Source organism: Ranitomeya imitator, chromosome 6 (genome assembly GCF_032444005.1).
Source record: "Ranitomeya imitator isolate aRanImi1 chromosome 6, aRanImi1.pri, whole genome shotgun sequence".
Lineage (NCBI taxonomy): Eukaryota > Metazoa > Chordata > Amphibia > Anura > Dendrobatidae > Ranitomeya > Ranitomeya imitator.
The window spans coordinates 138,327,014-138,341,556 of record NC_091287.1 but is presented as its reverse complement, the minus strand read 5'-3'; the positions used below and the strand labels follow the sequence as shown (position 1 = coordinate 138,341,556).

General features: G+C 43.1%; 1 protein-coding gene across 1 annotated transcript in view; it reads right to left on the bottom strand.

Moving 5' to 3' along the window:
* TGM4 (transglutaminase 4) overlaps positions 1-14,543 on the bottom strand; it is a 99,412-nt gene that overhangs the window by 18,025 nt on the left and 66,844 nt on the right. Inside the window, exon 9 of the mRNA XM_069730145.1 lies at positions 11,427-11,530. Coding sequence (XP_069586246.1) covers positions 11,427-11,530 — 104 coding nt within the window. The remainder of the gene's footprint in view (positions 1-11,426; positions 11,531-14,543) is intronic.

Below are 14,543 nucleotides of genomic sequence, written 5' to 3'. Positions count from 1 at the left end.
GCCGGGCAGGAGAATAGTATAAAGTTATAGGGGAGATGATCTGCCGGTCAGGAGACTAGTATAGAGTTATAGGTGAGATGCTCTGCAGGGCAGGAGAATAGTATAAAGTTATAGGGGAGATGCTCTGCCGGGCAGGAGAATAGTATAAAGTTATAGGGGAGATGATCTGCCGGTCAGGAGACTAGTATAGAGTTATAGGTGAGATGCTCTGCAGGGCAGGAGAATAGTATAAAGTTATAGGGGAGATGCTCTGCCGGGCAGGAGAATAGTATAGAGTTATAGGTGAGATGCTCTGCAGGGCAGGAGAACAGTATAGAGTTATAAGTGAGATGCTCTGCCGGGCAGGAGAATAGTATAAAGTTATAGGGGAGATGCTCTGCCGGGCAGGAGAATAGTATAAAGTTATAGGTGAGATGCTCTGCCAGGCAGGAGAATAGTATAGAGTTATAGGGGAGATGCTCTGCCGGGCAGGAGAATAGTAACATAGTAACATAGTTAGTAAGGCCGAAAAAAGACATTTGTCCATCCAGTTCAGCCTATATTCCATCATAATAAATCCCCAGATCTACGTCCTTCTACAGAACCTAATTGTATGATACAATATTGTTCTGCTCCAGGAAGACATCCAGGCCTCTCTTGAACCCCTCGACTGAGTTCGCCATCACCACCTCCTCAGGCAAGCAATTCCAGATTCTCACTGCCCTAACAGTAAAGAATCCTCTTCTATGTTGGTGGAAAAACCTTCTCTCCTCCAGACGCAAAGAATGCCCCCTTGTGCCCGTCACCTTCCTTGGTATAAACAGAACCTCAGCGAGATATTTGTATTGTCCCCTTATATACTTATACATGGTTATTAGATCGCCCCTCAGTCGTCTTTTTTCTAGACTAAATAATCCTAATTTCGCTAATCTATCTGGGTATTGTAGTTCTCCCATCCCCTTTATTAATTTTGTTGCCCTCCTTTGTACTCTCTCTAGTTCCATTATATCCTTCCTGAGCACCGGTGCCCAAAACTGGACACAGTACTCCATGTGCGGTCTAACTAGGGATTTGTACAGAGGCAGTATAATGCTCTCATCATGTGTATCCAGACCTCTTTTAATGCACCCCATGATCCTGTTTGCCTTGGCAGCTGCTGCCTGGCACTGGCTGCTCCAGGTAAGTTTATCATTAACTAGGATCCCCAAGTCCTTCTCCCTGTCAGATTTACCCAGTGGTTTCCCATTCAGTGTGTAATGGTGACATTGATTCCTTCTTCCCATGTGTATAACCTTACATTTATCATTGTTAAACCTCATCTGCCACCTTTCAGCCCAAGTTTCCAACTTATCCAGATCCATCTGTAGCAGAATACTATCTTCTCTTGTATTAACTGCTTTACATAGTTTTGTATCATCTGCAAATATCGATATTTTACTGTGTAAACCTTCTACCAGATCATTAATGAATATGTTGAAGAGAACAGGTCCCAATACTAACCCCTGCGGTACCCCACTGGTCACAGCGACCCAGTTAGAGACTATACCATTTATAACCACCCTCTGCTTTCTATCACTAAGCCAGTTACTAACCCATTTACACACAATTTCCCCCAGACCAAGCATTCTCATTTTGTGTACCAACCTCTTGTGCGGCACGGTATCAAACGCTTTGGAAAAATCGAGATATACCACGTCCAATGACTCACCGTGGTCCAGCCTATAGCTTACCTCTTCATAAAAACTGATTAGATTGGTTTGACAGGAGCGATTTCTCATAAACCCATGCTGATATGGAGTTAAACAGTTATTCTCATTGAGATAATCCAGAATAACATCCCTCAGAAACCCTTCAAATATTTTACCAACAATAGAGGTTAGACTTACTGGCCTATAATTTCCAGGTTCACTTTTAGAGCCCTTTTTGAATATTGGCACCACATTTGCTATGCGCCAATCCTGCGGAACAGACCCTGTCGCTATAGAGTTCCTAAAAATAAGAAATAATGGTTTATCTATTACATTACTTAGTTCTCTTAGTACTCGTGGGTGTATGCCATCCGGACCCGGAGATTTATCTATTTTAATCTTATTTAGCCGGTTTCGCACCTCTTCTTGGGTTAGATTGGTGACCCTTAATATAGGGTTTTCATTGTTTCTTGGGATTTCACCTAGCATTTCATTTTCCACCGTGAATACCGTGGAGAAGAAGGTGTTTAATATGTTAGCTTTTTCCTCGTCATCTACAACCATTCTTTCCTCACTATTTTTTAAGGGGCCTACATTTTCAGTTTTTATTCTTTTACTATTGATATAGTTGAAGAACAGTTTGGGATTAGTTTTACTCTCCTTAGCAATGTGCTTCTCTGTTTCCTTTTTGGCAGCTTTAATTAGTTTTTTAGATAAAGTATTTTTCTCCCTATAGTTTTTTAGAGCTTCAATGGTGCCATCCTGCTTTAGTAGTGCAAATGCTTTCTTTTTACTGTTAATTGCCTGTCTTACTTCTTTGTTTAGCCACATTGGGTTTTTCCTATTTCTAGTCCTTTTATTCCCACAAGGTATAAACCGCTTACAGTGCCTATTTAGGATGTTCTTAAACATTTTCCATTTATTATCTGTATTCTCATTTCTGAGGATATTGTCCCAGTCTACCAGATTAAGGGCATCTCTAAGCTGGTCAAACTTTGCCTTCCTAAAGTTCAATGTTTTTGTGACTCCCTGACAAGTCCCCCTAGTGAAAGACAGGTGAAACTGCACAATATTGTGGTCGCTATTTCCTAAATGCCCAACCACCTGCAGATTTGTTATTCTGTCAGGTCTATTAGATAGTATTAGGTCTAAAAGTGCTGCTCCTCTGGTTGGATTCTGCACCAATTGTGAAAGATAATTTTTCTTGGTTATTAGCAGAAACCTGTTGCCTTTATGGGTTTCACAGGTTTCTGTTTCCCAGTTAATATCCGGGTAGTTAAAGTCCCCCATAACCAGGACCTCATTATGGGTTGCAGCTTCATCTATCTGCTTTAGAAGTAGACTTTCCATGCTTTCTGTTATATTTGGGGGTTTGTAACAGACCCCAATGAGAATTTTGTTACCATTTTTCCCTCCATGAATTTCAACCCATATGGACTCGACATCCTCATTCCCTTCGCTAATATCCTCCCTTAAAGTGGACTTTAGACAAGACTTTACATAGAGACAAACCCCTCCTCCTCTCCGATTTTTACGATCCTTTCTAAACAGACTGTAACCCTGTAAGTTAACTGCCCAGTCATAGCTTTCATCTAACCATGTCTCGGTTATTCCCACTATGTCAAAGTTACCTGTAGATATTTCTGCTTCTAGTTCTTCCATCTTGTTTGTCAGGCTTCTGGCGTTTGCGAGCATGCAGTTTAGAGGATTTTGTTTTGTTCCAATCTCCTCGCTGTGGATTGTTTTAGAAATGTTCTTACCTCCCTTCTGAGTATGTTTTCCTCAGTATAAAGTTATAGGTGAGATGCTCTGCCGGGCAGGAGAATAGTATAGAGTTATAGGTGAGATGCTCTGACGGGCAGGAGAATAGTATAGAGTTAGAGGGGAGATGCTCTGCCGGGCAGGAGACTAGTATAGAGTTATAGGTGAGATGCTCTGCAGGGCAGGAGAACAGTATAGAGTTATAGGTGAGATGCTCTGCCAGGCAGGAGAATAGTATAGAGTTATAGGTGAGATGCTCTGCCGGGCAGGAGAATAGTATAAAGTTATAGGGGAGATGCTCTGCCGGGCAGGAGAATAGTATAAAGTTATAGGTGAGATGCTCTGCCAGGCAGGAGAATAGTATAGAGTTATAGGGGAGATGCTCTGCCGGGCAGGAGAATAGCATAAAGTTATAGGTGAGATGCTCTGCCGGGCAGGAGAATAGTATAGAGTTATAGGTGAGATGCTCTGCCGGGCAGGAGAATAGTATAGAGTTATAGGTGAGATGCTCTGCCGGGCAGGAGAATAGTATAGAGTTAGAGGGGAGATGCTCTGCCGGGCAGGAGAATAGTATAGAGTTATAGGTGAGATGCTCTGCAGGGCAGGAGAACAGTATAGAGTTATAGGTGAGATGCTCTGCCAGGCAGGAGAATAGTATAGAGTTATAGGTGAGATGCTCTGCCGGGCAGGAGAATAGTATAAAGTTATAGGGGAGATGCCCTGCCGGGCAGGAGAATAGTATAGAGTTATAGGTGAGATGCTCTGCCGGGCAGGAGAATAGTATAGAGTTAGAGGGGAGATGCTCTGCCGGGTAGGAGAATAGTATAAAGTTATAGGTGAGATGCTCTGCAGGGCAGGAGAACAGTATAGAGTTATAGGTGAGATGCTCTGCCAGGCAGGAGAATAGTATAGAGTTATAGGTGAGATGCTCTGCCGGGCAGGAGAATAGTATAAAGTTATAGGTGAGATGCTCTGCCGGGCAGGAGAATTGTATAGAGTTAGAGGGGAGATGCTCTGCCGGGCAGGAGACTAGTATAAAGTTATAGGTGAGATGCTCTTCAGGGCAGGAGAACAGTATAGAGTTATAGGTGAGATGCTCTGCCGGGCAGGAGAATAGTATAAAATTATAGGTGAGATGCTCTGCCGGGCAGGAGAATAGTGTAGAGTTATAGGTTAGATGTTCTCCAGGGCAGGAGAATAGTGTAGAGTTATAGGTGAGATGCCCTGCCGGGCAGGAGAACAGTATAGAGATATAGGGGAGATGCTCTGCCGGGTAGGAGAATAGTATAGAGTTAGAGGGGAGATGCTCTGCCAGGCAGGAGAATAGTGTAGAGTTATAGGTTAGATGTTCTCCAGGGCAGGAGAATAGTGTAGAGTTATAGGTGAGATGCCCTGCCGGGCAGGAGAACAGTATAGAGATATAGGGGAGATGCTCTGCCGGGTAGGAGAATAGTATAGAGTTAGAGGGGAGATGCTCTGCTGGGTAGGAGAACAGTATAGAGATATAGGGGAGATGCTCTGCCGGGCAGGAGAATAGTATAGAGTTATAGGTGAGATGCTCTGCTGGGTAGGAGAACAGTATAGAGATATAGGGGAGATGCTCTGCCAGGCAGGAGAATAGTATAGAGTTATAGGTGAGATGCTCTGCTGGGTAGGAGAACAGTATAGAGATATAGGGGAGATGCTCTGCCGGGCAGGAGAATAGTATAAAGTTATAGGTGAGATGCTCTGCCGGGCAGGAGAATAGTATAGAGTTAGAGGGGAGATGCTCTGCCGGACAGGAGAATAGTATAAAGTTACAGTTAGGGCCAGAAATATTTGGACAGTGACACAATTTTCGCGAGTTGGGCTCTGCATGCCACCACATTGGATTTGAAATGAAACCTCTACAACAGAATTCAAGTGCAGATTGTAACGTTTAATTTGAAGGGTTGAACAAAAATATCTGATAGAAAATGTAGGAATTGTACACATTTCTTTACAAACACTCCACATTTTAGGAGGTCAAAAGTAATTGGACAAATAAACATAACCCAAACAAAATATTTTTATTTTCAATATTTTGTTGCAAATCCTTTGGAGGCAATCACTGCCTTAAGTCTGGAACCCATGGACATCACCAAACGCTGGGTTTCCTCCTTCTTAATGCTTTGCCAGGCCTTTACAGCCGCAGCCTTCAGGTCTTGCTTGTTTGTGGGTCTTTCCGTCTTAAGTCTGGATTTGAGCAAGTGAAATGCATGCTCAATTGGGTTTAGATCTGGAGATTGACTTGGCCATTGCAGAATGTTCCACTTTTTGGCACTCATGAACTCCTGGGTAGCTTTGGCTGTATGCTTGGGGTCATTGTCCATCTGTACTATGAAGCGCCGTCCAATCAACTTTGCAGCATTTGGCTGAATCTGGGCTGAAAGTATATCCCGGTACACTTCAGAATTCATCCGGCTACTCTTGTCTGCTCTTATGTCATCAATAAACACAAGTGACCCAGTGCCATTGAAAGCCATGCATGCCCATGCCATCACGTTGCCTCCACCATGTTTTACAGAGGATGTGGTGTGCCTTGGATCATGTGCCGTTCCCTTTCTTCTCCAAACTTTTTTCTTCCCATCATTCTGGTACAGGTTGATCTTTGTCTCATCTGTCCATAGAATACTTTTCCAGAACTGAGCTGGCTTCTTGAGGTGTTTTTCTGCAAATTTAACTCTGGCCTGTCTATTTTTGGTATTGATGAATGGTTTGCATCTAGATGTGAACCCTTTGTATTTACTGTCATGGAGTCTTCTCTTTACTGTTGACTTAGAGACAGATACACCTACTTCACTGAGAGTGTTCTGGACTTCAGCTGATGTTGTGAACGGGTTCTTCTTCCCCCAATTAAGTATGCGGCGATCATCCACCACTGTTGTCATCCGTGGACGCCCAGGCCTTTTTGAGTTCCCAAGCTCACCAGTCAATTCCTTTTTTCTCAGAATGTACCCAACTGTTGATTTTGCTACTCCAAGCATGTCTGCTATCTCTCTGATGGATTTTTTCTTTTTTTTCAGCCTCAGGATGTTCTGCTTCACCTCAATTGAGAGTTCCTTTGACCGCATGGTGTCTGCTCACAGCAACAGCTTCCAAATGCAAAACCACACACCTGGAATCCACCCCTGACCTTTTAACTACTTCATTGATTACAGGTTAACGAGGGAGACGCCTTCAGAGTTAATTGCAGCCCTTAGAGTCCATTGTCCAATTACTTTTGGTCCCTTGAAAAAGAGGACGCTATGCATTACAGAGCTATGATTCCTAAACCCTTTCTCCGATTTGGATGTGGAAACTATCATATTGCAGCTGGGAGTGTGCACTTTCAGCCCATATTATATATATAATTGTATTTCTGAACATGTTTTTGTAAACAGCTAAAATAACAAAACTTGTGTCACTGTCCAAATATTTCTGGCCCTAACTGTATAGGTGAGATGCTCTGCCGGGCAGGAGAATAGTATAGAGTTATAAGTGAGATGCTCTGCCGGGCAGGAGAATGGTATAGCAATATAGGGGAGATGCTCTGCCGGGCAGGAGAACAGTAAAGAGATATAGGGGAGATGCTCTGCTGGGCAGGAGAATAGTATAGAGTTATAGGGGAGATGCTCTGCCGGGTAGGAGAATAGTATAAAGTTATAGGTGAGATGCTCTGCCGGGCAGGAGAATAGTATAAAGTTATAGGTGAGATGCTCTGCCGGGCAGGAGAATAGTGTAGAGTTATAGGTGAGATGCTCTGCCAGGCAGGAGAATAGTATAGAGATATAGGGGAGATGCCCTGCCGGGCAGGAGAATAGTATAAAGTTATAGGTGAGATGCTCTGCCGGGCAGGAGAATAGTGTAGAGTTATAGGTGAGATGCTCTGCCAGGCAGGAGAATAGTATAGAGATATAGGGGAGATGCTCTGGCGGGCAGGAGAATAGTATAGAGATATAGGGGAGATGCTCTGCCAGGCAGGAGAATAGTGTAGAGTTATAGGTGAGATGCTCTGCCAGGCAGGAGAATAGTATAGAGGTATAGGGGAGATGCTCTGCCGGGCAGGAGAATAGTATAGAGATATAGGTGAGATGTTCTGCCAGGCAGGAGAATAGTATAGAGTTATAGGGGAGATGCTCTGCCAGGCAGGAGAATAGTATAGAGGTATAGGGGAGATGCTCTGCCGGGCAGGAGAATAGTATAGAGATATAGGTGAGATGCTCTGCTGGGCAGGAGGATAGTATAGAGTTATAGGTGAGATGCTCTGCCGGGCAGGAGAATACTATAGTGATATAGGGAAGATGTTCTGCCAGGCAGGAGAATAGTATAGAGTTATAGGGGAGATGCTCTGTAGCACAGAAGAATGTTGGCGAAAACTACCCACACAGAAAATTACCCACGAGTTTATTAAGAACAGTTTTTTAAGGAGGTCTAATAGCAACAATAACTTCAGTTTATTAAACAATCATTACACACCTGGTGTACGTCCTGAAGAGGGACAGTTTATTAAAGATGTCTAATAACTAGTGATGAGCGAGTATACTCGTTACTCGAGATTTCTTGAGCACGCTTGGGGGTGCTCCGAGTATTTTTTAGTGCTTGGAGATTTAGTTTTTATTGCCGCAGCTGAATGATTCACATCTGTTAGCCAGCATAAGTACATGTGGGGGTTGCCTTGTTGCTAGGGAATCCCCACATGTAATTATGCTGGCTAACAGATGTAAATCATTCTGCTGCGGCGCTAAAAACTAAAACATCCGAGCGCTAAAAAATACTCGGAGGACACCCGAGCGTGCTCGAGAAATCTCAAGTAATGAGTATATTCGTTCATCACTGCTAATAACAACAATAACTCAGGTTTAGTAAACAATCATTGCATACCTGCAAATTAGCCATTTGACTGCAAATTAGCTATTCTCCTTAAGTATGACATGCATTGTGTTGCAGAGACCTGTCGGGTCCCTGCACTGCGATACATGCTGCCACTGCAGTGGCTGTGAGCTGATGTCGGAGGTGCAGCCACAGGCATGACAATGGTGCGCACTCCAATGTCAGCTGCCGTGCTGTGCGGTGGCTACAAAAGACACTGGGCGACGTGGAAGCAGAGGAAAAGTGAGTAGAATGTTTGTGTTTTTAATTATGCATTAGGGGCAGAACAGGGACACGTACACTAGGATTGGGGACCATGTAAACCAGGATGGGGACATATATACCAGGAAGGGGAGGAGTAAGGCAGAATCAGTGAGAGAGGAGAGCAGACTAGATCTATTGCTGATAATGACAGACTGCTACAAACCACAGATCTTCATAATTTTTGCAGTTTTGCACTAGGTCAACTGTAAAGCACAAGTTGATCACATATCATGTGAACATCCTCACCTTGCACCTCAAATATCATAGATCTGTAATTTTGTAATGCTGCAATTGGCAATTTTCTGTGCGGGCAATTTTCCATGTGGGCAATTTTCCTGTGGGCAATTTTCCTGTGGGCAGTTTTCCTGTGGGGATTTTTCAGGGAACCGTAAAATAAACATCCCAGAAACGTGTACAAAAAAATTACCATAAACCAAAAGATGCTTCAGGAAAAAAATAACAGACATTTCCTGAAGTGTCTTCCTCTGGATAGACTCAGCGGGCTCTCCTCCCTGAAAAACACGTTGTGCACACATACCCTTAGGCTTTATACACACATCAGTATTTTTGATCAGTATTTCTTCAGTTTTTGTATGCCAAATCAGGAGTGTCTCCAAAAATACAGAACAGGTATCAATCTTTCAATTATAGGATAAATAGCCCCAGCGTAGCTATGGGCCCAGTGACTCAGCTTTGTAGGGCGAGACAAGGGTTAAAACAGATTAGGTGAAGTAGGAATTAATTGAGATAAAAAGTTCAAGGGGAGGAAAAAGGTGGTTAGCAAAATAGCGGTGAAATATATAATTGGGATGGAGTGGTGGCAAGATACATGTAGTCACCAAAGTAAATGATCAGCTCTATCACCCTGTACATTTTGAATATGGGCAAGTTAATGAACTTCATATATGGTAAATGTGTGTTTGTTTGGTTCATGTCAGCAGGTGGTGGGAAAGGGATTCTTGAAGTTGGTGGTAAAAATTGTAGAGTGGGGTTGTACATAAAGTAGATGGTAACCTCCTATTGGTTTTGGAATTTTCGTAATTGTTTGGCAATTACTTTATGTCACTTTATGTAGTAATAACTCTGGAATGCTTGAACATATCCCAGAGATTCTGAGAATGTTTTTTCGCTACACATTGTACTTTATGTTAGTGGTAAATTTTGGTCAATATTTTTTGCATTTATTTGTGAAAATATCGCAATTTTGGAGAATTTTTTATCAAATTGCTGTACAAAATAATGATTAAATAACTTTTCTGATATGTCTAATTTACATCCGCATAATTTTTCAAACGTCATTTTATTTTGTTAGGATGTTAAAGGGGTTAAGTATTTAGCAGCAATTTCTCATTTTTTCAACAAATTTACAAAACCTCTTTCTTTTGGGACCTATTCAGATTTAAATGGAAATGAGGGACCTATATACACACGTGGTCAAAATTGTTGGTATCTCTCGTTTAATGACAGAAAAACCCACAATTGTCACAGAAATAACTTGAATCTGACAAAAGTAATAATAAATAAAAGATCAATGAAAATGAACAAATGAGAGTCAGACATTGCTTTCCAGCCATGAAATAGGCCTGTACAGAAATGATGGTACCCTTGAAAATAATGTGACAAAAGGAGGAGGAGAAAAATTGATGACAAATCAAAGAGATGGATAAAACGAATTGTAACAAAAGAGCCCAAAAAAACTTCTAATATCAGTGTGAGATCGCACCATCCGTCGTTGTATGAGCCAAAGTGGACTTCATGGGAGATGACCAAGGAGGACATCATTGTCGGAAACAAATCATAGAAAAGCCAGACTGGAATTTGCCAAACTACATGTTGACAAGCCACAAAGCTTCTGGGTGAATGTCCTATGGACAGATGAGACAAAAATGGAACTTTTTGGCAAGGCACATCAGCTCTATTTTCACAGGTGGAAAAATGAAGCATATGAAGAAAAGAACACTGTCCCTACTGTGAAACATGGAGGAGGCTGTGCTAGGTTCTGGGGCTACTTTGCTGCATCTGGCACAGGGTGTCTAGAATCTGTGCAGGGTACAATGAAATCTAAAGACTATCAAGGGATTCTAGAGAGAAATGTGCTGCCCAGTGTTAGAAAGCTTGGTCTCAGTCACAGGTCATAGGTCTTGCAACAGGATAATTACCCAAAACACACAGCTAAAAACACCAAAGAATGGCTAGGAGGAAAACATTGGAATATTCTGAAGTGGCATTCTATGAGCACTGACCTAAATCCTATTGAGCAGCTTTGGAAAGAGCTGAAACATGCCGTCTGGAAAAGGTAACCTTCAAACATGAGACAACTGGAGCAGTGTGCTCTTGAAGCGTAGGCCAAAATACCTGTCGAGAGGTGCAGAAGTCTCATTGACAGTTACAGGAATCGTTTGATTGCAGTGATTGCCGCAAAAGGTTGCGCAACAAAATATTAAGTTAAGGGTACCATCATTTCTTTGCAGGCCTATTTCAGAGTTTTATTTTTTTTTTATTCTGTGGAAGCATGGTTGAAAAACTATGTCTGACTTTCATCTGCTCATTTTTATAGATCTTTTATTTATTATTACTTTTGTCAGGTTCAAGTTATTTCTGTGACCATTTCTGTGCATTTTTCTGTCATTAAACGAGGGGTACCAACAATTTTGACCACGTGTGTATTGTAAACTCCCTAAAAGTGTTTCCATTTTAAAATAAAATACTTAAAAACTGCTTTTAGGATTTTTTTTAACTCTTCAACTGCTAAATACTGAATGTCTGGAGAGCCAAGCCCTGCACACATCCCGGGAAACATGAGTCAGAGGTATGATGTCATACTTAGCACCTAGTTGGGCAAGTCTTTGTTGTTTTTCAGATTACCTTCACTTGGTTCCTGTGGGGTTGCATCAAGTGCTTGCCAGCCATCATATCCACTAGGAAGGTCTGGTCGTTTCATCCATACATCATTCCACACATGGAAGTTCCTAGAACAGACAAGTTCCGGATAAATTCAGTAATTCTAAATTAATATGTGTAATATGGACGATGATCCATTCCTACATATTTCATTTTGTAACTGTAGATGTATATTTCATAGACATATATAAAACACTCTGCCAGGAACTTGATAGCTAATGACTAGCAAACTTACCAATCAAATAAAATCATTTAAAGGTATTTTGCAAGGCTCTAATATTAATGGCTTATTCTTACAATACACCGTCCATTACATTTTGATAAGTTGGGGGATCCGACTCCTGTTGGATTGCTGCATTCCTGTTTTATTTCTGTATATAGAACTAGATGCACATTGAGGACTCAAGGCTTCAGCACATGTAGGGATGAGCGTATGTGCGCAGTGATACTTGGTTATCACTCGAGAATCACAGTGCTCGGATATATGGTACTTGTAAGAGTGTGTCGGAATCAATTCACACTCTGCATCCCCTCATGATAAAATGGGCACATTTTAAGTGTAACATGGTTTATTATGTGATGACATACAGAGGCATATCTAGGGGGGCAGCCAGGGCACGTGCCTGGGTGCAGCCATCGGGGGGGGCACAGTCAGGCCGTCTACTGCAATGGTCCGCGGTGTCTCCCCCGGCGGCTGCATTCTGCCACCCCCCGGACTGACAGTCGAGTGCCGACTGTCAAGCTGACAGCCTGGAACAGAGAAGCTGCAGCCCACCCACACTTCCTCTCACACAGACAGCAGCACCGCTGGATGATGTAATCATTCAGCGGCTGGATGTACCAGAGAGAGGAAGGAGACGGTGAAGCTGCAGCAGAGCAGTGAGTGAGTGTGTGTGTGTAAATGATGGGGCAGATGGGGAGAAGGCAATGATGGGGTGATGGAGACAGCAATGAAGCGGATGGTGGGGGAGGAGGAAATGATGGATGTAGTGGAATGGGCAATGATGGGGATGATGGGGGAGGACGAAATTATGGAAGTAGTAGAATGGGCAATGATGGGGATGGTGGGGGAGGAGGAAATGATGGATGTGGCAGAAAGGGCAGTGATGGGGATGGTGGGGAGAAGGAAATGATGGAGGTGATGGGATGGGAAATAATGGGGTGGTGGGAGAAAAGGCAATGATGGTGGTAATGGAAAAGACAATGATGGGACTGGTGGGGAAGTAGGCAATGAATGGGGATGGTGGAGGAGAAGGCTGTGATGGAGGTGGTGGAAAGGACAATAATGGGGTGGTGGATGGAGAATGCAATGATGGTGCTGGTGGAAAGAGCAATAATGGGGTGGTGGAAATGATGGAGGTGGTGGAAAGGGAAATAATGGGGTGGTGGGGAGGAAATGATGGAGGTGGTGGAATGGGCAATGATGGGAGTGGTGGGGGGAGACAATGATGGGGGTGGTGGGGGAGGAGGAAATGATGGAGGTGGTGGAATGGGCAATGATGGGAGTGGTGGGGAAAAAGGCAATGATGGGGTGGTGGGGGAGAAAGCAATGATAGTGGTGGTGAAGAGGGCAATGATGGGGTGGGGGAGAGGACAATAATGGGATGCAGGGAGAAGAGGACAATGAGGGGTGTGTGGGATTGGGATGGGAGGAAAGGGGACTTATAATGGATTTAGGAACAGGGGGAGGTGGAGGAACACATTATTATCGCTTATTATGTCTAACACAGTCCCTTAGTGTAGAGTGTATGTACTTATTATGTACAGCGCCACCCTTAGTTACATAAGGGGGTCATATTTTGTGCAGAGAATATAGCGAGTGGCAATTTTTTATTCAGGAACATTCTAATGACACTTGTATCTTTAAGGGCATCATGTGGAGATTTTCTGCAAAAGAGTGGAGAAGATGGAGGTCTGCAGAGACGAGCTGTGGATGAGAAAACTCATCATGGGGTCTGGAAAAGATGAAGAAAAGAAGGAGAACGACTCCAGAGACGACGACATCTATAAGGTACCTGGATGTAAATGTTATTTGTGAAACTAACTAATTCTCATGTTTTTTTTATGTTAGGAGCATTAAAGGGGTTGTCCAGGTTTGTAATGTGTCTGCAGTCATTCTTTGTGACGGCAGACTTCTGACTCACAGTGCGCACTGCACGCTGTCAGGATTCTCTCATGCTGGCGATTTACATACATTCGGTCATGTGATGATTAGACATGTGGACTCACTCAATGGAAATGAGCTGAGTGAGGTCAGACACATCTAGTCGGAATGTAGCCAGAAGTATACAAATCACATGCTTGTGCTGATATGACTGTCCACCAGCAAGGGAGAATCCTAAGGGATTCACGTTGCAGATTAGGCTTAGAAATTTCTGGTGCAGATTCTGCATCTCTTGGCAGAAAACGCAGGTGCGGATTTGTCGCGTTTTTTGTGCGATGTTGTGCGTTTTTTGTGCGGATTTGCTGCAGATTTTTTGCGGATTTACTGCGGTTTTTTACCCCTGCAGATTTCTATAATGGAATGGGTACAAAAGCGCTGCAGATCCGCAAAAAAGAAGTGACATGCTACTTCTTTTACTCCGCAGCGTTTCCGCACTGAATTTTCCGCACCATCTGCACAGCGTTTTTTTTTCTCATTGATTTACATTGTACTGTAAATCAGTTGCGGATCTGCAGCGTTTCTGCACTGCAAAAACGGTATGGATCCGCAGGAAATCCGCAACGTGTGCACATAGCCTAAAAGTGTGCAGTGCATTAGTTGTGAGAATTCAGAAGCTGCGATGTCAGGATTCAGCTCTGCAGGTTCCAGTAGTCGTCACATGGACACTTCACTCATATGCGACGTTCACACTTGTGGTCCTGTGACACCGAGCTTCTCTTCCTGCTTCTCTCAGTATTTCACTGAACATTGAGAGCATTAGGGAGAGGAGCTCGCGGGTACATGATTAAGGGCTCATTTCCACTTGAGAGAAAAAAAGGTCCGATTTACGGACCGAAAACACGGAGGTAAATCATACGATTGTCATGCGAGTGTAATGCGATTTTTTATCGCAACATCCGTATGAAATCCATATTACA